Raw genomic sequence first — 25,709 nt, forward strand, 5'->3', positions numbered from 1 at the left:
ACTGGGGCTGGGGATTCCACACTGAATGCCAGGGGGCTCCCTATAATTGTCCACCTCCTGAGCTTTTAGGCTTCTGAATTCTCTGACAGAAATACCTCCTCCCCCTGCCCAAACTGCTAGGTCAGCCTTTGTGGAACTGGGTGAGCGGCCGTGAGCTCCGCACCTCCAGCCCCGTCCTCCAGAGGGTCCTGGCCTTGGGGGCTCGTCCAGATGGAGTGCGCGCGTCCCATGCCTGCGTCTGCCCTTTGTGCCCACAGCTCCGCCAGCTGGAAATGCAGCTGGAGCAAGAGTGCGAGGAGAAGCAGATGGCCCTCCACGAGAAGCAGGACCTGGAAGGCTTGATCGGAACCCTCTGCGACCAGGTAAGAGGGAGCCGCAGCAGACAGCCGGGAGAGCGCAGTCCCTGCCCTGGCCCGGTTGAGCGCTGATTGCTGGGGAGGCCAGTGGGAGTGGGGGTCTTAGGACCTGGCCCCGGGATAGACCTGTCAGCTGGCCTTCACCTGCTCCTCCCAGGCGCCTTCTGCTCCTCCAGTCTGTCTGTCCTCACTCACCGCCGCTTCAGAGGGGACCTTCTGTGTATGGGCAGTGGGGGGGGTAGTCTTCACACAGCAGGGATCTTGGAAGAACCCCTGAGAATACAGAAAGTGGGTCTGGCACTTGTGGCCAGACCCGGTGGCCTTGCCTTCAGCTACTGCCGGGGTGAGCCTGGCAGCCTTCGCTTTGGCGGGGTGACTGTGAACGGCCGCTGTGCTCACAGCTGCCCTCGTGAAAACTGGACTTTTGCTGGCCGCAGAATCAGGCCGGCGGGGCTGGGCTGCTTCTGTCTGCACGGCGCTGGGTGATCTGACGAGGCGCCCTGAGCTCCTGATGAGCAGAGACTGGTGGGGCTGCCACCCTTGCTGGAGACGAGGGTGCCCGGTGCAGCACTCCCGGCCTGACGCTGGGAGCGGCATCGCTCCTTGTTGTCAGTGGGGGTGAGGTGGGGGGCGGGGGGGCGGGACAGGGAGGGGAGGGGGCTGTCTCGTGTGTTGCAGCCTGTTGAGCAGCATCTCTGGCCTCCACCTCCTAAAGGCCAGAAGCATGCCCCTTGGCCGTGACAACCAGCAGCATCTACCAACACGACCAGTTGTCCCTCTGGGACACAGTCAGCCTCCCGCTTTACAGAGAACCACTCCTGCAGAGAAAGCAGTGAGCAGAGCCCAGAGCCAGCGCCGGGTGTCGAGCTTGGGGAAGCTCCCGCTTCCCCTGCCCATGCTGCTGCCCTGTGAACCCCAGCGTTGGAGAAAAGTGCCAGCAGCTCCTATGAGTGTCTTTTAAAACATCATAGGAGTGGTTTTTTTTAAAATGTATCTGCTTAATGTGTTCATTGTCTTTTAATTAGTGACGATCTTGCTGTCAGCATCTCCACCCCCACCCCAGTCATTCCTCTTACTCACAGAGAGCTGTGGGTCCCCTCCCAATAGTCAGCCAGGCCTCGGACAAATAGGTGTTCACTATGTTGTTGCTGTTGTTTTTAACTGAGTAAATGAGTGAATTCTAGAGCGGGACCCCCGCCGTCATGAGAGTGAGAGCCGGAAGCTGAGGGCACCAGGGGGAGGACCGTATACTCTTCCTTCTCTGGGTTTTCTGAATTTTCAGCCAAGCAAACGGGGGCCACTGAGTGCACAAGCTGTTGAGGCTCGGCGTGCTTTTCGGCTTCCGTGCAAGAAAGCACCCTCCGTATTTGATTCTAGAATGACAGAAATCCCTGGGAAAGGACTTCCCTGGTGGTCCAGTGGGTAAGAGGCCGTGCTCTGAATGCAGGGGACCAGGGTTCAACCCCTGATCAGGGAACTAGAGTCCACATGCCACAACCAAAAGCCCGAATGCCACCACTAACAATTCTGGGCGTGGTGCGGCCAGATAAATAAAAATAAATATTTTTAAAATCCCTGGGAGACAGTCACCTGCTGTCCAGCATGGTCCATTTGAGAAAACAAAGGCATTAATCCAGTAGAGAAAGGTTTTTATAAATATTGCTAGTCTGAATTTGACATGCTGAGAGAAGATAACTTCAGTGAATGAAATGCTAATTCTGTGTGAGTCACCAAGCTGGAGCCGTTGAATAACTTACCACGTTAAATACTTGTAAGTGTTTCAATGAGACACTGAGCCTAGAACAGACAGTGTAATTGATGTCTGTGCACCAGGAGGACAGGGTTCACATAAATTAACATTTTGCTGCATGGGATTCAGATGTTTTTTTAAGGAAGCAGGACATTTCCAAAACAGTCGGTGGCCCCTCGGTTTCTATTCCTCATCTCCGGTGTCTCTACCCTCGTCGTTTCTTTCTCCCCTCCCAGAGGGGCCTGCCTTGTGAGGCTGGGGACCGTGATTCCCCTGCATGTGTGTGAACGGCCTTGGCTTTGTCCCCCACTGTCTCTGTTTTTGAGATTCCTCCATGCTAGTGTGTGTAGCTATGATCCATCCTTTCAAGCCGCCCCACGGTGTTCATCTTCTTTCACCCCTGTTCTTCTGTTGGTAGACATTTCCGTGTCCCACAGTGCCTGTGGCAAAAGCTTCTCCAGGGTGTGACGCTAGAGGAGGAGCTGCTGGCTGTGAGGGATGTACCATTTTGGAATTATCAGATGTTGCCCGCATTGTTCCTCAGAGTGACAGCGGCAGTTTATGTTGTCACCAGCATGTTTGATAGATATATTTAAGCTAATTAGCTGATGTATTTAGTTTTTGGCTGTGATGGGTCTTCGTTGCTGCGTGCGGCGTCTCTCGGGATGCAGGGAACGGGGGCTGCTCTTCACTGCAGTGCGTGGACTCCTCCTCGAGTCTTCTCATTGGCAGGCGAACTCTTAGCCCCTGGACTAGAAGTTCCGTCACTAGCAGTTTTTTCTTTCTTCCCCACATCCCCCCAGCACGTGGCACTGTCAGACATTTGAATATCTTTATCAGTTACTGAGAGTTAAATTGTACTGCTAATCCCTCTTTACTAGTGGAATTCTGTACTTTTCATGTTTATTATGATTTTCTCTTATGTGAGTTACCTGTTTATAGTGTTTCAGCTCAGTTCAGTCACTCAGTCATGTTTGACTCTTTGTGATCCCACGGACTGCAGCACGGCAGGCCTCCCTGTCCATCACCAACTCCTGGAGCTTGCTCAAATTCATTTTCATTGAGTTGTTGATGCCATCCAACCATCTCATCCTCTGTCGTCCCCTTCTCCTCCCGCCTTCAATCTTTCCCAGCATCACAGTCTTTTCCAATGAGTCAGCTATTCGAATCAGGTGGCCAAAGTATTGGAGCTTCAGCATTGGTCCTTCCAATGAATATTCAGGACTGACTTCCTTTAGGATGGACTGGTTGGATCTCCTTGCTGTCCAAGGGACTTTCAAGAGTCTTCTCCAACACCACAGTTCAAAAGCATCAATTCTTTGGTGCTCAGCTTTCTTTTTGGCTCAACTCTCACATCCATACATGACTACTGGAAAAGTCATAGCTTTGACTACTAGATGGACCTTGTTGGCAACATAATATCTCTGCTTTTTAATATGCTATCTAGGTTGGTCATAGCTTTTCTTCCAAGGAGCAAGTGTCTTTGAATTTCATGGCTATAGTCACCATCTGCAGTGATTTTGGAGCCCAAGAAAATAAAGTCTCTCACTGTTTCCATTGTTTCCCCATCTATTTGCCATGAAGTGATGGGACTGGATGCCATGGTCTTTGTGTTTTGAATGTTGAGTTTTAAGCCAGCTTTTTCACTCTCCTCTTTCACTTTCATCAAGAGACTCTTCAGTTCCTCTTCACTTTCTGCCATAAGGGTGGTATCATTTGCATATCTGAGGTTATTGATATTTCTCCTGGCAATCTTGATTCCAGCTTGTGCTTCATCCAGCCCAGCATTTCGCATAATATACCCTGCATTTAAGTTAAATAAGCAGGGTGACAATATACAGCCTTGACATACTCCTTTCCCGATTTGGAACCAGTCTGTTGTTCTATGTCCAGTTCTGGCTGTTGCTTCATGACCTGCATATATGTTTCTCAAGAGGCAGGTCAGGTGGTCTGGTATTCCCATCGCTTTAAGAATTTTCCACAGTTTGTTGTGATCCAGACAGTCAAAGGCTTTGGCATAGTCAATAAAGCAGAAGTAGATGTTTTTCTGGAACTCTCTTGCTTTTTCGATGATCCAACTGATGTTGGCAATTTGATCCCTGGTTCCTCTCCCTTTTCTAAATCCAGCTTGAACATCTGGAAGTTCTAGGTTCACATACTGTTGAAGCCTGGCTTGGAGAATTTTGAGCATTACTTTGCTAGCGTGTGAGATGAGTGCAGTTGTGCGATAGTTTGAGCATTCTTTGACATTACATTTCTTTGGAATTGAAATGAAAGCTGACATTTTCCAGTCCTGTGGCCTTTGCTGACTTTTCCAAATTTGCTGGCATATTGAGTGTAGCACTTTCACAGCATCTATCTTTCAGGATTTGAAAGAGCTCAGCTGGAATTCCATCACCTCCACTAGCTTTGTTTGTAGTGATGCTTCCTAAGGCCCCTTTGACTTCATATTCCAGGATGTCTGGCTCTAGGTGAGTGATCACACCATCGTGATTATCTGGTTCATTAAGATCTTTTTTTGTATAGTTCTTCTGTGTATTTGTGCCACCTCTTCTTAATATCTTCTGCTCCTATTAGGTCCATAGCATTTCTGTCCTTTATTGTGCCCATAAAGTGTTTGGTCTTCCTCTTTTTTTCTATTAATTATTCATGACCCTTATCCAAAATTATCCTAATCTACTTTTAGTTGTATATTTTGGAAGGAGCTCCTACTCTGTGCATAAGCATTTCACTTTGTTTATAACATTTTAGAGGCTTCCCTGGTGGCTCAGTGGTAAAGAATCTGCCCATCAATGCAGGAGATAGAGGTCCTATCCCTGGGTCGGGAAGATCCCTTGGAGGAGGAAATGGCAACCTACTCCAGCGTTCCTGCCTGGAGAACCCCATGGGCAGAGGAGCCTGGCGGGCTGCAGTCCACGGGGTCGCCAGATCAGATGCTTGTTAGCAGCTAAACCACAACAACATGATATTTTTTACTTAATAAAGTGTTTTTTAAATAATCTTATTAGCCAGTTATGGTTGGTGCTTTTAAGATTTCTTTCCTTAACTGAGTTCATAAAGATAATTCACCATATTTCTGAAAATTTCTAAAGTTTGGGGCACTTTTAAGTCTTTAATCCACCTAGCTTTTATTTTGGTATGTGTGAGGTAAGAATCTATTTTTTCCTGATATAAATCACCTTTGTTTTATTTCATGAGTGGTTTTGTCTACAATCTTTATTTGTGTGTGTCTGTATTTGGGGGCTGTCCATTCTGTTTAATTGGCTTATTTGTCAGTTCTTGCATCATGTGGTCTTAATGGCTGGGTCTGATAACTTGTAAACAGCTCATCTCTATCACTCTCTTATCTATTTGTGATCCTTTAATCTTCTTATTGAGATTGCATAGCATACCCTGATGGGATTTTCAAATGCATTGGTTTGCAAATTAGTTGGGAACCAGTGACATAATTGTTTTTTTTTTTTTAATAGTGAACCATTGCAATCATGAGCATGCTGTATCCCTTCATATATCTGTGGCTTTCATAAACATTTTACTTATTATAAATCAATAATTTATAATAAATAAATAACCTGCTAGTATGTATTTTATTTTCTTCTGTATAAGTCCTGAGCTGCTTTGTTAGATTTATTTCTAGGAATCTTGTAGTTTCTATGGCAATTATGAGTAGAATGTTTTTCTATACTTTGATTAATTATAATGGTAAATGGGAATATACTTTGCTTCTAACTGTAGTTTTCTCTTTCTATATTTTGATGTTATGCTTTTCGGTGCATCTAAGTTCATTTTATTGCTTTATTTCCTTGGCACATTGTAGGCTGTTCCTTTACTGTATGGCATTCCTCTTTTCTCCATGAATTACTATTTAGCTTCCCTTGTGGCTCAGAGGTTAAAGCATCTGCCTGCAATGTGGGAGACCTGGGTTCGATCCCTGGGTCGGGAAGATCCCCTGGAGAAGGAAATGGCAACCCACTCCAGTATTCTTGCCTGGAGCATCCCATGGACTGAGGAGCCTGGTGGGCTACAATCCACAGGGTCGCAAAGAGTCGGACACGACCGAGTGACTTCACTCACTATATTATTTTGCTTGATTTCTTTTAGTTTGCCTGCAAGATCTTTTTTTCTTTTTTATCCTTTTGTTGTTAACCTTTCTGTGTGTGTGTGTGTGTAAACCTTGAAGAGCTGGATACTGTTTAACAATATCTTGTAGTACTTTAATCTGTAACTTTTCATCGGAGAATTTAACTCATTTATATTAATATAATAATCAATGCATTTTAAATTATTTCTGTTTTTTTGTGAATTGTTTTGTTGGTTTATTACTCTTTTTCTTTGCTTGTTCCTTTTTCCTTTCCTGCTTTGGAATAGATCGATAATGTCTTCTATGATCCCTTTTATTCCATTGCTGGGTCTAAAACTACAAACCATATTTCTATTCCTTTGGTAGTTACTCATACATGTTTAGGTTAAGTCCTTAACCATGATTTTTTTCTGACATACTTTACTTTTCACAGCAAGTCTGTGGAATAGATACTATTTGTTCCTTCCTTCATGTAAATGAAACAAGTGAGGCTCAAAAGGTAAAGCCCATTGCCCAAGATCATATGGCTTATCAGTGGTGTAGCTGGATTCAAAGGAAGATCTATATTATTTGAAAACCTTTTTTTAAAAGAAATCTAACACATTGCTACTTGAAAAATGATTAAGTTTCAGCTAACTAGAATTATCTTTTTTGAACCATCTTTTTTCATAATGTTATCAAGCAAGTTATCAAATTTATCTGCCATAAATTTGCTGTGAAACCTTCAGCTACATACATTCTCTCTCTAAGCCTCAATTTTCCTCTCTGTAAAGTGGCTTGATTGTCCCTAATATTTAGATCATTTGTTAAAAGTGCTTAGAGAGTTCTTTGTCGACAGACATTGAACAGCTTCCACTAACAGCTTTATGATACACGGTGAGACTGTCGAGGTTGGAATAGAGTTTCCCACAACACTGAACATCATTTAGACCTATTGGTTAATTATTCACCAGCTTTATCTAAATTTGAATCTGTGTGCTGCAAAATGTAAACTTGCAGAATGACATTTATTTCCCATTAACCTAATGAGTTTGGGGCTTTTTTTTTTTTCTCCTCCTCTAGTATAGCAATTTATTATGAAGGGGAGGATGACTTGGTCTGAGGTTTTGTTGTGAATGTTGTTTGCAATGATCCCTCTGGAGAGGAGATGGTGCCAGCATTTTCAGTCTTTTTGGCACCGAGGATGGTGTCACCCGGAATGTCCCTGGTACTGACCTGCCCCACAGAAGAATGGAAAGCACTTTAGGATGTGTGCAGAGCAGGGGCAGACACAAAAATGAGAAAGGTGCAAAAGCATGCTGCCTGAGTGTAATCACAACCAGGAATCTGGGCCCTAGAGTGAGTGAGTCCAGGCTCTGGTGTAACCAGGTACTCTGGCGCAGTGGGTAGAGACTTGAGTTCTAATGATGGACTGCCTGGGTTCCGATCCCCTGGTGGACACTTAGGAGCAGTGTGGCCTTGGGCTGATGGTGCCAGTTTTCTTGGCTGCGCCTCCGTTTCCCTGTGCCAGTATCTACTGAAGTGCCCCGCACACCTCAGGAGGCGTGGGCGGGCCCCGGAGAGCCTCTCTCACCGTCACCTACCCTGTCTCTCTGCTCTCTGCCCTTGGGCGAACCCCCCAGCACTGCACATTCAGGATGGCTTCCCGGCAGGGCCCTTCCTGCACCTCAGCTCACCAGCTCCTGCTTACCTGAGATTCTCTGCAATCCCATGCCAGCCTGAGCTGGAATACTCCTCTGTGCCTCCATAACACCCTTTAAAAAAAAAAAAAAAAGAGCAACACCTAACCTCTCTCATCATGTATTTTACTAAAATTACCTCTTTGCAGTCAGAGAAACTGGGTTCATATCCTAACTCTGCTACTCATGATCTTGGGCAAATGACTTCACTTTTGTTGTAAACCTCAGTTTCATCATCTGTAAAATGGGACTCATAGTACTTCACACCCCATAGATTCACCATGTGGACTCCATGTGTTCAGATGTGTTTAGAACAGTGCCTGACACTTAGCAAACCCTCTAAGTATAAGCTATTACCATTTTAATAAAGGCAATAATATTAATGTCACTATAAAGAGACTATCATGGCAGTAAAATGTGGTAATATGTGACAAAGGGCCTGGAACCATGAATGCCCAGTCCTCAGCTGCTCGGCTCTAAGCATTTTAAACTTAACAGAGCAATATATCTGAGAACTAAGAGGCTATAGTCTAAGAACCAACTCATTTTTCAAAGAATTCAAAACTGGTGGTAGAATAATAGTCATGCAAAGTCTAGAGGAATACATTCTAGGTCATCAGACAACGCTCATAATCTTTGATATTTGTAAAGCGTCAGGCAGCGTACAAAGTGCTTTTTGATTCATTATCACCTCTGATCCCTGTCTTATCTCAACAAGGAGGACAGGGGTTTTTTTTGTTTGTTTTTTAATCTCTTCCTTTACAAGTACTCAGGTTCAGAGAGGCGGCATGACTTGGCCTGAATTCCACGTCCAACAAGTGGTGAACCAGGGTTTCAAGCCTGAGTCACCTCGTTCTAAATCTAAACTACGCTGGGGCATTCTAACACCCTAGGGCTTGGTTGCGCTTGGTGAGGAGGCACAGGTATCCAGGGGTGGAGAAACTGGGTCCCATGGAGGATGAACGTGCGCCCCATTTTCTTTAACCCCCCCAAACAGTGCTGCCACGCTCTTTCCTCTGGCCTCCTGCAGAGAACGGGGTTTAGTTTCTTTCAAAGACATTAGCCCCAGTGCTTTTGAAGTCACTGTTCTGTTTCTAGGGGAGACTGTGGGCTGTCGGGGTTTCATCAGGCCCCTGTGTGTTTCTTCCCCTCCCATGTCATTGGCCACTGGGAGTTGTCAGCGAGTCTAATCCGCCCTCCTGGTGCAGAGTCCAGGCTGCGGCTTCTTTGGGGCCACTTGACTACTGGTCCCTTGGAGGACAGGATCCTGCATGACAGAATGCGCTCACCTCTGGGCAAGTTGCCTCTGCAGAAAATGGCCTGTCCTTTTTTTTTTTTTAAATTTGTATGACTTTATTTTTATTTTTAAAATACCTATTTTTATTTATTTGGCTGTGCCAGGTCTTCAGTCTTCACTGGGGCATGTGGGATCCATTTCCCTGACCAGGGATCAAACCCGGGGCCACTGCATTGGGAGCGCGGAGTCTCAGCCACCAGGCCACCAGGGAAGTCCCTGGTCTGTCTTTATGCTAGCAGAAGAGATCAACTCAAGGGACAGAAACGCATCCTTTAGACCTTGCAGCGGAGAAGGCAATGGCACCCCACTCCGGTCCTCTTGCCTGGAAAACCCCATGGATGGAGGAGCCTGGTAGGCTGCAGTCCATGGGATCGCGAAGAGTCGGACATGACTGAGCGACTTCACTTTCACTTTTCACTTTCATGCATTGGAGAAGGAAATGGCAACCCACTCCAGTGTTCTTGCCTGGAGAATCCCAGGGATGGCGGAGCCTAGTGGGCTGCCGTCTATGGGGTCGCACAGAGTCGGACACGACTGAAGCGACTTAGCAGCAGCAGCAGACCTTGAAGAGCAGCACAGCTGTTTCTAATACCATTTACTGATGTGTGACATACACACACAGACGCACACCTCACCCCACCTGTATAGCGCATGGAATTTTCATCGGCTCATAAAGCCAGCACCCAGATTAGTACCACTCATAACCCCGCTGGCAGTGCCCCTCCTGTCTCTGCCCCTCGGGGGTAACTGCTGTCCTGACTTCTATCAGCAGAGGGCCTCACCTGACATGCTGGCTCTCACAAGGTGATGCTTTGGTACACATTGTGAGCCAGGATGACTTGGAGCATTTCGGGGTGTGAGCACAGCTACGACAGCAGCTCAGACTGTTGTGCCTTTACTGTGAGTCGTGCTCTGGGCTAAGTACCTAATTCCCACAGCAGCCCTGTGTGGTTGCTTCCACTCCTGTTTCGCAGGTGAGAAGGCTGAGGCTTGGGAAGGAGAGAGGTCTTGTCCATGGTCCAAAGTATGTGGTGGAGGCAGGATCTGAACTCAGGGAGCCTGGTTCCAGAGAACTTGGACCCTGGCCACTGCTTGGCCATCTGAGCTCATAGGAACTTTCCCTTGGCTTCCAGATCGGCCATCGGGACTTTGACGTGGAGAAGCGTCTTCGGAGGGACCTCAGGAGGACTCACGCGCTGTTGTCAGATGTGCAGCTCCTGCTGGGGGCCATGGAGGACGGCAAGACGTCGGTCAGCAAGGAGGAGCTGGAGAAAGTGCAGAGCCAGGTGGGTGTCATGGGCCTCTCAGAGCTGGGTGGGGAGGGTACTGCAGCCGGCAGGGGGACAGTGGTTCTCCTGCCCAGATGTGGACGCGGCCACAGCCCTGACCTCTGACTTTCACACACCTGTGGAGAGGTGGGGGGCATGGGGGGCTGGGTGGGTCATGTAGATGTGATACATGAGGACAGGGATTTATAAATGACTGGGGAGCCTGTTCCCTTCTTTATGGCTGAAGCAAATGAGTTTTGAGGCCTTGGGCAGATCAGGGCCCTGGGCGGAATGGTGAGCACAGCACGTCTCTGTGCCTGTGTGTGTCTGTGTCTGCCTGCGTGTGCGCATGCGTGGTGACCAGCAGAGCTGGGTGTGAAACAGATAGCGCTGATAGTGCAGTCCTACATGAGTATTGTCATCTCCATTCACAGGCTGGGGGACGGGGTGGCAGAGGGGGGATGTGACCCATTGAGTCTCACAGCTAGACGATGCAGAATCGGAATTTAAACCCAGATTTCCAGACCCCACCATCCCTGGCTGCCTCAGAGGAGCACTGGCAGCGGATGGGAGGTGAGGGCAGGAGGGAGCCGACCACCTCAGGAGACGTGATGGGCATGGACTATCCTAAAAGTTACTGCTTAAAGTCCCCTGTCCTGGGCAAGCCCTCAGTCCCAGAGAAACCAGGACAGTCGGTCAGTCATTTTCTTTATGGCTGTGTCAGAACATTAGAATCACCTGTGCTTGAATGTGTCCTCCTCCCTCGATCCTTGTGGTATCCCTGGGGGAGGGCGAGTGGTATTGTGCCCACTTTACAGATGGGAAGACTCTTCCTAGAGGTGGGAAGCACCCAATGTAACACCTCAGGAGGGTGGCAGGGTTGGAGTTCAGATCCAGGGCTCCTGAGTCCAGGTGCAGAATCTGGGCCCTCTTCTGCCTCGCTTCTCCCTGTCTGTGTGACCGACCAGGCAGATGGAGGAGCCGAGCCGCCTCCATCAGGCGGGCAGGATATCCGCGCACCCAGCCGTCTCTCAGGCACCTCAGGTCCATGCAGCCCCCTTGGCAGAGGGCCCTGTGTTCAGCCCGTCTTCCATCAGAATATTCCTGATGCCATCCAAGCCCTCCTCACCCCAGAGGTGAATGTTCTTGAAAAGGAACCGCGGTGGTTTTGTTGCGTCTCCTTTTCTGTTTTTCTTTAAGTGTTCATGAGAAATCTCCCTCTGCAGGGTTAAAATGTGTGTTCTTGGAAAATAGTGGTATTTAATGAAGGCGCCTTGTGCTGAATCAAAGGGCTTCATTCTTCTGAAAGTCCTTCTTCCCCGTCTCTGCGTCCGGCTCCTATCAAAGGGAATTCACAGCCTTGGCTTTCTGTGGCCGTTGTCATGGAAATCGTTATAAGGATGGGATTGCGCAGACCAGAGGTCAGGGTACAGTTGCTTTGGCTCCCAGCACACGTGTCCCGGATGCCAGAGTCAGAGCTAATCAAATAAAGCAGCGATGACACTGGGCACTGCTGGCTCTCCTCTCCCAGGTACGGGAGTTGTCCTTTACCTGAAGGCTCCGGGGACAGAGGCAGGGAGCACGGGCAGGAGGGGAGGAGAGAGCTAAGTTTGCTGCATCCTCGGTGCTGGGGATGGTGCTGAACTGTTCCATTCATCCCTTCACTCAGTATTTATGCAGCATCCCCCGAGTGCCCGGCGACGTGCTAGCTGTAAGTGCATCACGGTTAGCAAGAGAGGCGCGGTCCTCTCCTCCTGCAGCTGGCGTCTGATGGGAAAGAGGACCGCAAACAATGATGCAAATAAGCAGAGGCATCCCACCCCTTATCCAGGTAGTAAAGGGAACAAGCAGAGTTACCGTCAGTAATAGAGGGAACAGGGAATCGTGCAGGGTCTCATTTAGCTTGGATGGGTCAGCTAGCCTCCCCTGGGAGAAGGAGAAGCAGGCAGCGGCCATAACGTGTGGGGCCCAGAAGGTTTGGATTCTATTCCAGCGGTGATGAGAAGTCGTTGGGGCATCCTGAGCGGGGTGTGACACAGTCTGATTCACGCCTCTGTGTGGAGAGTGGATTGAGGAGGGCTGAGTGGGTGCCGTTAGGCTAGTGTATCCCTCTGGGCTGGATGAAATGGTCTCTGGGGTTAAATGGAGACAGCAAATGGAGGCACACTGGGGGCTAGTTTGAAGCTGATGGGACTGGTGGGTCAGGTGGCAATGAGAAGTGTATTTATTTAGATCATCTTCACCAGAACCCTGGGAGGTGAAGAATTCTGTTTTTGAGCCATTTCACTAACTAGGAAACAGGTTCTGAGAGGCTGAGTGACTTACCCAAGGGCACACAGCAATCTATATCTCAGTGCCGCCAGTTCTATACCATGATGTTAGCATTTTTCTAGCACCTACCATGTGTAGGCTTTTCCTTGGAATTTCAGAGCCCCCAGACTTGGCTGCACATCACGTAACAAGCATTGTTTAAAAATCACAGATTTCTAGATCCCCCTTCCTGCTTTGTTTCCCTTTGTTGAGACCCAGCATCTACGTTTATAACAGTCGGCATGAGGGAATTCTGATGCTGGTCTTAGGACCACCATTTGGGAAACATGGGTTCTGTTTATCCTTCAAAACACCCTTTCAAGTCCCATGGCACAGGCCCATTTTGCAGATGAGAAGACTGACGGTGAGATTATATTAGTGTGACACAGCCTAGTTCAACCAGTTTTCAAATCCGTTAAATATTGAGTAAGGGGAAGTGGTTCCAGCACTTGCTAGTTTTGTGACCTTCACTGTGTGCCAAGACTTCCATGAGCCCTTCTCCTAAATCAGAGCACTGTCATCTCCTGGTGGCCCAGGCGTGTATGTGTGTGGGGGGCTGGGGGGCCGGTGATGAGGTGCTGCCAGGACAGGTTTGAAGAGCTTGAACACCCTCCAAAGCCTCTACGACTCGCTAACCTTGGTGCCAGGTAACCTAGAGAAAGATTTTTCTCTCAGGGCAGATATGAGGGAACGCGTTTGAAAGCACCTCTCAGCGAGCAAACTGTGTACATTCAGTGAGTGCTGATGCGGTGTCCACTCTGGGATGATTTGAGGCCAGGCAGTGGGGATAAGGAAGTGCCCTTCTCAACAGGGGCTCCCGGTCCAGGGAGAGGCTGGCCTCAGAGGAGACTGTTGCCAGCAGGGTGACAAGATCTTTACTGGGGGAATGGTGCTGTTTAGTCACTAAGTCATGTCTGACTCTTCTGCGACCCCCTGGGCTGCAGCCCACCAGGCTCCACTGTCCGTGGGATTCTCCAGGCGAGAATACTGAAGTGGGTCACCATGCCCCCATCCAGGGAATCTTCCCCACCCAGGGATCGAACCCACGTCTCCTGTGTTGGCAGGTGGTTCTTTACCACCGAGCCACCAGGTTAGCCCCTGGGGAAGTGTTGGGGGGTTAGCTAATTTCAGTGTGGGAGAGGGGCTCGTGGCTTCAGCTGTCGTCTTAAAGATGGAAGTGACCGGCCGGCTGAGTAAGGCGCATGTGGGTGTTCTGGGAGGAAGCACCAGTGCGTCCAGGAGCAGAGGCAGGCGGCGAGATGGAGCATGCTCAGTTGCTCATTGTAGCGCTGGTATATAGTGTCCCCAAGGTAAGGGCAGAGAGGATAATGCCGCTCTGTGAGGCTGGAGTCAGCCCGTGAATGGCAGACCCCTGGCTGCAGAGTTTGGGCCTTATCCCAAAGGTGACAGGGAGCTACAGAGCAGGCAAGAGGGCGGTCAGAAGTGCTTGCGAAAAGCGGCAGGCTTCAAGGCCAGCAGAGGCAGTGACGTGTGGCACGCCCTGCCCAGCCAGAGGCGTGGGAGGGTCTTCTTGGAGTAGTGGGCCCCAACCTTGTTGGCACCAGGGACTGGTTTCGTGGAAGGTAATCTTTCTAGGGACCAGTCTGGGATGGTTTCATGATGATTCAAGCGCGTTACATTTCCTGTGCACTTTCTTTCTGTTCTTTTTACATCAGCTCCACCTCAGATCATCAGGCATTAGACCCCAGACGTTGAGGACCTCTGCCTTAGAGCATCTCCCAGGGCCCCTGGGTTCTTCCCATGTGGACAAGCAGCCCCTCTGCCCCTCGCCCCACCTTCTAGAATCCTGAGAAAATTGTCTCTTTCTACCCAGTTTCCCTCCATTGGAAGACTTGGTGCTGTCTGGGTTAACACTTGAGGCTTAAGACCCTGTGATAAAACACAGAAGACGCACACCTCGTGAGTTCTAATCCCACCTCTGCTGTTTAACTAGTTAGTTGTACGATTCTGAGTAAGTCACCCTGCCTTTCAGAGGTTCATTGTTCTTACTGAGGAAAAATGGTCATGATATTCCCAGCTTTTGGGCTGGGAGAAAGCACCCTAGACCCTGGATTGGAAGGAATTCCCTAAACTGAAACCTGTCAGGCAGTGATTTTTAAACGCAGGGCTGCCCACTGGCTCCTACATCCCCCCACCCCCCACCCCGAGTTGCCTGGTGGAAGACTTTGGATTCGGGCTGGGATTTTACGCGACCTGGTGGAACAGGTAGACAAGGCAATGTGTGGGGTGGGTCTAATGACACACGTTCTTTAGGAGCAATTACTAATTAATTCCCAGGGAATGTTTCCACTGGAAACAAACTAATCTGGAGACAGAAGCAATCCCAGCCACCAAGATATATAATTGAGATAATCGCTATGCATAAATAACATCTGTGAGCAGCAGATGCCGGCACCTGGCTCCCAGGAGGAAGTGGAGGATGCTCTCTGCTCCAGGCAGTGGCTGCCTTTTTTTAAAAAAAATTCATGCCTTTGACCTTTGCCTCCTCCGGAAAGGAAATATGTCATTTGTGTGTGTGTTTTTATTTTCTTTTGGTTAAACGGAAAAGAGTTTGCCCCGAGCTCTTCAGTTGTTTACTTAATTCCTGCCGGGGGCTGTCTTCCCCCTTCCTGCTGAGGACAAAGCTGTCGCCAGGCCTCAGCCATTGGGCCCCCTGCAGAGCTCTGGCACCCCTCCCCTGCCCACCTGCCCCCTTCTCAGCCCACACCACCTGCGTGTCTCATTGGGCATTCTCTCATCTGCCGGCCTCCCGTCTTGCGCAAGCAATCCTTCTGCCACCTGATCTTTGAGGAGAGATTTTTTGAAATACAAATACCATCTGGTTCTTTGCATTTGGGATCCGTCCGAGGCACAATCCACCTCCCTCAATTTGACCTTTAAAGGTGCACAGTGCAGGACTTCCCTGGTGGTCCAGTGGTAAAGAATCCACCTGCAAATGGGCTTGATCCCTGGTCTGGGAAGATCTCACATCCCACGGGGATCCCACGTGCAACTAAGCCCTCGGGTAGGCCCATTGGGCCTGGTGCGTCTTCCGCACAGTGGACTACCAGTGGTTCCCACCAGAGCACAGAAGACTGAGGGTCCCCTGTGCCCTTAACCGAGATGGTGGTCCTCGGGCATCACCTGCGCTTCCACAAGACATTGAAAATAACTAATGGACTCTCGGAGGGTCATCCCATTGGAGTCTTTAGTGTGAGCGGACACTTTGGGAGCATGTCTCTCCAGCCCGGAACCATGGAACAGGTGGTTTGTTAGTGGTTCTGGATGTTTTATTTGAAGAGACTTTCTTAAAGATTATGTTGGAGTGAATTGATTAAATATTAGCATAACCTCCTATCAGAGAGAGATAAAGACCAAATTGTAATTGGTTAAAAACATGGTTATCAGCGGCCTGTTCACCCCACAAATATTGACACTTCCAAGGCTGTGATGAAGTGGGAAGAGGCTGGTTTCATGGCAGATGGGGAATGCCATCTATGCTTAGCCCTCGAAGCATAGATGAACTGTTCAGCTGTGGGGGGCCAGCCCCTCAGAGACCCTGGCCCCGCCCTGGGGCCATCGCTACCATGGGAACACAGACACCGATGGCAGACATCCATGGTTTACACTCAGCCAGTCATGGGGCCAAGCGCTGAGAGGTCATGACCTAACTCTGTGCTCCCAGCCCACTTCAGTGTAGCGAGTCCCTCGAGGAGAGGGACCTGTCCTCTGGCGCCAGAGCTCTGCACGTGAGCAAGGCCTCACCGGGTGGCAGAGTCCCCACAGGAAGCAGCCAGCATTCAGTAGTCCCTTCTCTGTAGCAGGAAGCTCAGCATATGAGAACCCCACCCAAAGTCGCAGAGTTTGGGGGGCAACTGGGATGCATTTTATTATTTATTTATGTATTATGTGTGATTGGTCATGCCGCACAGCACATGGGACCTCAGTTCCCCGACCAGAGATCCAACCTGAGCCCCCTGCCTTGGAAGCCTGGAGTCTTAACCACTGGACCACCAGGAAGGTCCTAGGATGTACTTTAAATAATGTATCTTGAAAGAATTTCCAGTGTACCAAAGAATTATAAGGATAGTTCAAAGGATTCCTTTAAATTCTTCACCTAGATTCCTCAATTTTTAAATTTTTGCCATGTTCGCGGTATCGTTTTCTCACTAAATTACATCCTCTGAATAATTTGAAAATGAGTTACAGACAGGAGATCTCTTTATCCTTATCAAAATTGGAAATTTTAGCATGGATATCCTAACCCAGGGGTCAGCGAACTCAGGCTCACAGGCCGAGTCCAGCCCCTGCTGCCTGATTTTTCGTTTTCGTTTTGTTTTGCTTTGTTTTTTTTTATTACAGCCTGAGAGCTGAGAGAGGTTTCGTTTTTAAATGGCCACATTTAAAGTTACATAAGTACCTGCATTTATCCTTCCATTTTGCCTCTAGGCCTGCAGAGCCTAAAATACTTTCCAGCTTGCACTTGAAGGAGAACTTTGCTGGCCCCTTATGCCGTCTGCTCACTATTCTGCTTGTACCTGTTGTTTTACTCACATCCTTTGCAGCCCTTTTTCTCGCTGCTCAGGATCCAGCCTAGACTACGTCGCGGTTGCGTTCACTGTCCATAGAGCCTCTGTCTTTGTATTTTATGACGCTAGAATTTTGGAAGAGTTCAGGCCAGTTGTGTGGTAGAAACTTCCTCCACCTGGGTGACCTAGAATTGGAAGCCGTGTGTTTTTCACTTCAAAGCCACTTGGATTTGTGTGGGTCTGAGGGTGTTCCTGGGACACGAGACTTCTCATCTTAAAACCAAAAAAGTTCCAGGCAGACAGGGATGAACTGGTCACCCTAGAGCCAGAGCTTCAAGTCCTAAGTAATTCTGGGGAAGATAAAAGGGCCCTCCCTCTGGGCTCTCCCTAAGACCTTTTGTTCTCAAAAGGTTCCCGCAGGTTTAAGGGAGAGGCCGATAAGCCAGATGCTGATTTAAGAGCCATTTCTTGGTTCATCATCTGCTCCTGCGGCTCCTGACCTGCGTTCCCGCCCTCCGCCTGTTCCCGTTCCTCACCCCCGCCTCCCCGCCAACCCCATCTCGCTGTCCTTGGTCCACTGATGCAGATGAGACTGGCTGAGGACACTGCGCGTGGTCACTGGGTCCTTCTCCTTGCTGGTTTCTAACTGCATCACAGTTTAGCCCCTTTGCTGTTGATGGGCATGTAAGTCATCTAGACTTAGAGCCATTATGAACGGCCGGGCAGTGGGTGGCCTCGGGAGGGGGTATCCGGGGCTCCTACAGCCACACGAGGCGGTGGGCAGCTCGGGGCAGACAGCAGCCCCGCTGAATGGGGCTGATTTAGCAATGCGCTGAGCTTGTCTCGCAGCCTCGCTCCCTCGGCGCATGGGTGTGCAGTCCCTGCCGCAAGGCCCAGTGACCCTTCAGAGCCCCTCTCCAGTGGGAAGACAGACGTGGAGGTGGTCAGATGCTATGCTATTTAGGGGAGCACTGGGGAGCTGGAATATCACTAAAAGGGGGGCATGAATGGATGGGGGCAGGGAGGACCTTTTTTGAGTATTTTATCCTGCTTTTTCAAGTTTGTATTTTTTCCTCTCTCTCTCTTTGGAGTGTGTTACAAATCCATCGTTCCCAGAGGGAAGGCAGGAAGGAAATTCTTGAAGTCTGTTCAGTCATGTAGGACCTGTGCCGTCCTTTGGTCCTGTAATACAAAATTAGAAAGGGCTCCTAAACTCTCAAACAGACTTCAAACAAGTAAAAGGAGACCAGCTTTACTCAGCAGGTGGTAAACACATGACACGGGGCTTACAAGGAAAAGCTGTGCATTTAAAAGCGACCTCAGGTCACTTCCTGGCTCCAGTCATCATTTAATAGCTGTGTGACCTTGACAAGTTAACTGGAATATTACAAAGGCTCTCTGAGCCTCAGTTTCCTCATCGGTAAAATGAAGACAAGAGTCAGTATGTGTTGCAAATTAACAGACACGTGGTCAGCATCCACAGAGAGCAGATACTATTATTGCCCTACTCATCATGATGATTGTTACTACTCTGAGATAAGGATGGTGGAAACAGTAAATCCTCAGAGGGCATTTCAGTGCGTCGATAAATGATAGTCCTCTAGCACAATGTAAGGAACGCCATAGAACGTTTAGAATGTGCCCAAGTGATTGGAGATCAAGGACACAGAGGAACCACCATACGGTCTTAGGAAATTTCCCTGGAGGCCGCTGTCATCCAGCTTCTGAGCTGGACAGACCATCGGTGGACCTGACCTGATATTTTTAGTATGTTTGCATTTAATACATTTGTTCTCTATCAGGGCTGTCTGTAGTTTGAGATGTTGGTGACTGCCTCCAGGGAAAAGCTTCCTACTAAAGGGTAACTCTTCTGGGCGTGCTGCTGGGCCGCCACGGGCCAGGGTGTGTTGAGATTAGTCCGCCAAAGCCACCATTTCTTAGAGCACTTCCCATGGCATTTGCTCTGCGGTATTTTTAAATCCTCTGAGTTGTTCAGTCAGACCCAGAAATCCAGGTTCTGACCACTCTGCTAAAATATCAGAATTTTTCCTCTTTCCCTAGCTCATTCTGTGTGTCAAGCCAACTCATCTCGTAGCTTAATAAGTCCAAAGCAAACATTTTACCTCGGGTATTTAGAGCGGGCAGATGGCGTCGCACGGGAAAGCAATGCTATTCATCGGTTTGTAGTTGATGACTGTGTGCTGGGAATCTCAATCGCCCTCCCTCCCACTGAATGAGAGGGGTGGGTGTTGGAGAGAGAATGCCTGAGACAGACTCTGCAGCAGAGAAAGGCTGTGTGTAGAGGGGGCTGGTGGTGGCCCAGAAACAGCATGGTTTTTTTTTTTCTTCAGCTTGGGTTGAGAGTCTCACGGACTTGACTCTGACCTTGGGCAAGTCACTCCCCTGCCCAGGCTGATTTCTCCCCTGCATGGCTGTGGTGGGCTACAGTCGTGATAAACCTCAAGGCCTGCACGGTGTCTGATGTGGTTGGTGTCGAAAAAATCTCATCCTGTCTTCATCTCCCCACTGAATAATAGTGAAGGGGGACTGTCTACACACAGAATAGTAAATACACGGCTGTTACGCTGTCACAGGGTTTTGGAGGGAACTACTTGGATCCAACTTTGGGCACAAGCAGCAAATACTGTCACCCAGGTTCCAGGTGTTTACTCTGCGGCTGACTCTGCGTATGTATTAGCTCTTCTGACTCCCTCACTCACCTGGTGTCTGGGTTCCAGGGCACAACAGCACAGCTCACAGTTCATTAAGCAGAAAAAGGGATGTGACGGGCTGAAATATCTGAAAGGTTCTGAGGCTACGACTGCCTTCAGGCTTGGCTAGGTCTAGGTGCTCCAGTCATGACATCAAGAATGCGTCTCGTGCCTCAGCATCTTGAGGTCACCTTTTATTCTTAGGCAGGGGCAGGACGGACATTCCAGGCTTACATCCTGTATCAGAAGAAGCTGTGCCTATAGTCACAGCCAGAATCCTGGTGTCAGTCTTGCTATTGTCCCACGACTAACCCCTGAGGCCAAAGAAGGCGGTGCTCTAACTGGCAAGTCTGAGTCTTGAGCTTCTCCTCTGGGCTCGAGGGAAGGGTGTCAGCCCCATCACAGACACCTGAGGGATGGACATTCTTTGCAGAGAAGATGGGGGTGCTGTGATCCGAAGGAAAGAGAGTAGGCGTGTGCGGTCACATCGCCAGATTCCCGTTCCGGAGCCTGTGTGGTGGGACCGCTGTTACAGAGGAGTGCAGTTAACCAGCGGCTCAGGCGCGAGAGGAGATGAGCCTCATCCAGTATGGAAGCGCTCTGGGTGCCTGGGGGCTGCCGAGCACGCAGGGGAGGAGTCTTAGCCCCTGGGAGCCTGGTGTCTGGGCCGCCTGACGGCTAAGTCGCTTCTCCGCCCCACCCGTCATTTCCCCAGAAACAGCAGCGAGAGTGGCGGCTGACCCGAGCCGAGTGTGTTGCTGTCAGGGTTAAGGGAGTGAACGCGGAACTAGGCCTGGCACAGAGCGAGGGCTCGGACGCCTCCCCCACGTGCTCAGCAGCCCCCCAGGCCGCTGTGGCGCTCCCATCCTGGGTACTGTTGGCCTCCTCTTGCCCTCGAGAGCTCAGGCTTCCAGGGCCTGCAGGGTCCTCCCACACTGTCTAGGAGTCAGGACCTCGCCGCGCCCGCCCAGGCCGGGGCCGCGGCCCCCTGCGTTCCTGCACATGGTGGCCACTGGTCACGGTCTCCTGGCTCAGCGGCTGGGGAGGAATGGATGCCCTGCCTTGTGCAAGTACTGGGACGGGTGGCTGATCCAGCAAGTGGATGGTGGGGTGACTGGACTGCCCTAGGGGGAGAGGAGCTTCTGGCCATTACAGGCATTGTGGTGCTCTGTGCCCATGTACTCTGCACATTATTGTATTGATGTTGCAAGAAGCAAGACTTGAGAGGAGAGAAACCGTGAGCTTGTAGGGAGATCAACTGGAAGATCAATCAGTCGGCTGTTTCGCTGAGAGCCTGCTGTGGGTCCCGCCCCCATCCCAGGTCTAGAGGGGGTGGAAATCCTGGGGGCCTTTTCTCCGCCAGCCCTCCCCACCATGGTGGGGTCCTGCCTGGAACCCGGGAAGGCTTATCCACGGGGACGGGTGGTGACTTGGAGCTGACGGGTGTGCTGGCCGCTGCCCCCGGGACGCTCGTTGCCATCGTGACTGTGGGGCTGGCGGTGGGACTCCGGCAACCTTCCAGGGGAGCCGCTGCTCTCTGACCGCTCCACCTGGACCTCCCCCCTCCCCCCGGGAAGACACCTTCAGAGCGGCGGTGGCCACGTTGCAAGCCCGAGGGATCTGATCTCAGCCCTGCCGTGACTTCCTCCCGACTTCATAAAAATATCAGTCATGCAGCCTCAATATGGAAATAACGTGCAGTGAGTTATTCTTCCACTACGTCATCCATAATGGAAAATCAGCCCGAGATGGCCCTGTATTTCTTCCCGCTCCCTAAAGTGTAATAAATTGAAATTTTTAAAGCTCGGCATTAACACAGCTCGTCAGCAGCATCCCTGGGCCTTCCCCGGGGGAGTCCGTGAGCTGGGGTAATTTCCGGTGTTGCCCATCCAGACCCAGTGAAACCTGGGCCTGCTTGACTTGCTTGCCTCTGGGGCCAGCACCCTCCCTCCAGCCATCCGAGTCTTCCAGGAAGCCTAAAAGCCTTCCCTGGGATTGTGGTCCAGGCCCTGCCTCACTGGCCCCGTGACCACGACAGCCTGGCCTCTCTGGCACTCTCTTCGCCTCTAAAAGGGGGTTGGAAAGTCCTCACTTCTCAGGCTAGTCAGTGATGAAAGTGAAAGTGAAAGTTGCTCAGTCCTGTCCAACTGTTGGCGACCCCATGGACTATACAATCCATGGAATTCTCCAGGCCAGAACACTGGAATGGGTAGCCTTTCCCTTCTTCAGGGGATCTTCCCAACCCAGGGATCGAACCTGGGTCTCCCGCATTGCAGGAGACTTCTTTACCAGCTGAGCCACTAGGGAGGCCGAGAATACTGGAGTGGGTGGCCTTTCCCTTCTCCAGCGAATCTTACCAACCCAGGAATCGAACTGGGGTCTCCCGCATTGCAGGCAGATTCTTTACCACCTGAGTTATCAGGGAAGGCCCAGTGATGAAAGAGACAACAGCAATCTCCACCATTCCTGTTTGGCATTGCCTCAGCGCCAGGCGCTGTGCTAAGCACGCTCGGGTTTTCACTGATTTATTCTGCACTGGTCCTGGAATGTGACCAGCCCCATGCTATAGATGAGGAAGCTGAGGCGCAGTGTGCTCAGTGACTGGCTGAAAAGACGGTCCAGGTCTGACCCCACCCACAGTGCACCTGGCGCCTAGAGGGGCCAGCATGGCTTAGTTTCCTGCCGCTTCCCTTTGGTGTGAACTCTTTCCTCCCAGGAAGGCTCTGGTCTCGATGTGTTTCCTCAGTGGACTCAGAATCCGAGTTCTGTCGATTCTCCCTGTCATTCTACAGCCCCACCTGGCTCAGGTCACGTGACAGGACTGAGTGGCTTCCGTGGTCACAGCAAGCCCCTGGGCTGTATTCTCTGCAGTTGGAGTGCTCTCTTTATTTTAATCCATCCTGCTCTTTTCAGAGTGTGGCTTTCCATGAGGGGCAGCGGAGTACAATGGTTAAGGGCTTGGGCTCTGGGGTTGGACCAACCAGGTTTCCCTGCTGCTGGCCGTGTGCCTGGAAGCGAGCCACTTCACCCCCATGAGCCTCTGTCTCCTCCAAGGTCAGCTGGTCCTCACAGCGACACCTTCTCTCCTAGGGACCTCATGGGGTGTTGAGAAGCCAGGCAGATAGAGGCCAGGTACCGGACACCGTCCCCAGGCAACAGTAGCAGGTGTGCCCACTGATGCCTGAACCATCAGGAGCCAGATAGTCCCCTCTCCAGCCTGACAGGAGCTGAGACCGACGCCTGCAGCCCCATGTGCTGCCTGCGTGCCACCTCTGCCCCTCTGCCTGGGGAGGGAGGAGCTGTCTCTTGCCCGGCTTGCTCCAGGGAGCCTGGGGAAAGGAAGGAGCATGTCAGATATTGTGCATGCTCAGTGGATAAGTCGTGTTCGACTCTCTGTGACCCCGTGGACTGTAGCCTGCTGGGCTCCTCTGTCCATGGGATTCTCCAGGCAAGAATACTGGAGTGGGTTCCCATTTCCTTCCCCAGGATATCTTCCCTACCCAGGGATCGAACCTGTGTCTCCTGCATTAGCAGGTGGATTCTCTATCACTGAGCCACCAGGGGACAGAAAATACAGCCTTCCCTCTGTGGGGTTCTGAGGGCCAGCGGCAGCATGTTGATGAAATCCTCCTTCAGCCAAAGGCGGGGCTCAGCAGATGGGAACTGCGTCGTCTGTGGGCTCCACTTACAACGACTCTCCCTTGCTTCCTGGACCTGGGCCGAGCGACTCGGCCTGGCAGGGCCCCTGCCGGACACCTCCTTCCACTGCTAGTTATCTGACATCATCTCCCATGCTGGCCCATCTGCTCCTGCCTGCCCGTTTCTTTTGTTCCTTGTACACCGTCCTGTGTAGACCCTTCCATTTCTCCCCACTTCCTCTCTGATTGAAGCACTCCACCAACCTCTTCCTGAAGGACTACAGCAGCATCCTCTCTGGCTGCCCTGTTGCTAGTTTTGTCCACAAAAGTGCATCCTCCCATGGCAGCCAGAGGGAGATCATGCTGCCTTCCTTAGAGAGTGTGGCTTTCCTGCAGACTGAAACAAACCTGAGCGTGGCACCCTGGCTCACTCCTCAGCATCGCCGCCTCCTGGCCCTCCCTATGAGGCTGACCAGCTATCAGTTCAGTTCAGTTCAGTCACTTAGTTGTGTCTGACTTTACGATCCCATGGACTGCCGCATGCCAGGCTTCCCTGTCCATCACCAACTCCCAGAGTTTACTCAGACTCATGTCCATCGCGTTGATGATGCCATCCAACCATCTTATCCTCTGTTGTCCCCTCCCGCCTTTAATCTTTCCCAGCATCAGGGTCTTTTCCAGTGAGTCGGTTCTTCGCATCAGGTGGCCAGAGTATTGGAGTTTCAGCTTCAGCATCAGTCCTTCCAATGAACACCCAGGACTGATCTCCTTTAGGATGGACTGGTTGGATCTCCTTGCAGTCCAAGGGACTCTCAAGGGTCTTCTCCAACACCACAGTTCAAAAGCATCAATTCTTTGGTGCTCAGTTTTCTTTATAGGCCAACTCTCACATCCATACATGACTCCTGGAAAAACCATAGCTTTGACTAGACGGACTTTTGTTGGTATGACCAGCCATACTGGCTGCCTTTCTGTTCTGCAGCACCAAGCTCCTTGCTGTTCCTGCCTCAGGACCTTTGCACTTCCTGTTGCCTCCATTCAGAGAACCTTCCCACTGAAAGCTCCACCTGGCTATTTCCTTTGCATCTTTTAGGTGTTAGTTGCATCAAGTGCCTCTCCTTAATGAGGCCTCTGACTTGTGCCTAAATCGAGGACTGGCTTTGCCCTGCCAGCCTGCAGAGGAGCCGTCCACCCCACCACCCCCTGCCCTGCCTTCCCAGAGGCCCTGGAGTCACCTGCTGGGGGGATGAGCCCACACCTGACTTCTCATTTCCTCTGTCGATTATGCTCTAACATCGCCAATTACCTCCTCTGCTCCACATCATTTTTCTCAGTGTGTCTTAGTCCCTCCCAGTTGCTGAGGGAAATGGGTCACCGCGCCCTCCCCACCCAGCCCAGCACGGGGCCCTGTTGCAGAAACACACTTTCCTTAAAGCCTTGAGGATGGAGCTTTGGGGAACTGTGGCTGCTGGCAGGGTGTGGGGCTGGGATTAGAGGCACTGGGCCAGGAAGCTGTGGGAGGAGGCTGGGGCCTTGGTTTCCCGGCTGTGCGCTGGGGGTATTAGCAGCACACACCTCCCAGGTCTGCCCTAGGACTGACAGGTGATACTGGAACGAAGGCAGCTTGCCTGCTCCCCAGCTCCAGTGTCGTTACTGTGATGCTAACGTCGGGCTGAGCTCCCCGATGTGCTGAGGAAGATGAGCGTGGTCCCAGGCGGCCTTTCCCCACAGAGACCCCCTTGGCCAGCTGTCCTTGGGGCGTCCTCTGCCCTGGCCACCCATTTTCCTTACAGTGATCAGTGGGGCCTCTTCGCTGGGTGGCTTCAGGGAGCTGATTGTGTGCATGCCATTTCAGTAGAAGTCTAGCTTGCTTTTTTTCTCCCCCTGTCTGTTGGCACCAACCTTAATGTCATTTACTATTTTGGAGGGACCGTGGCCTGGCAGTTGAGGAAGCAAGCTGGTCTGGACGATTCAAGTGGTGTCGTTGCTCCTTGCAGCTGTGTGACTCCAAACAAGGCTCCAGCCCTCTCTGAACCTTAAGTGCTTGCCTTCAGTGATTTATAAGGCAGTTTTCTGCTCAGAGATTGTAG

The 25,709-nt window shown here is 50.7% G+C and overlaps 1 protein-coding gene across 1 annotated transcript in view; it reads left to right on the forward strand.

Moving 5' to 3' along the window:
* MYO18B (myosin XVIIIB) overlaps positions 1-25,709 on the forward strand; it is a 239,396-nt gene that overhangs the window by 138,763 nt on the left and 74,924 nt on the right. Inside the window, 2 exon segments of the mRNA XM_052654574.1 lie at positions 258-362; positions 10,297-10,449. Coding sequence (XP_052510534.1) covers positions 258-362; positions 10,297-10,449 — 258 coding nt within the window.

This window comes from Budorcas taxicolor, chromosome 17 (assembly GCF_023091745.1).
Source record: "Budorcas taxicolor isolate Tak-1 chromosome 17, Takin1.1, whole genome shotgun sequence".
In the NCBI taxonomy this organism is placed as follows: Eukaryota; Metazoa; Chordata; class Mammalia; order Artiodactyla; family Bovidae; genus Budorcas; species Budorcas taxicolor.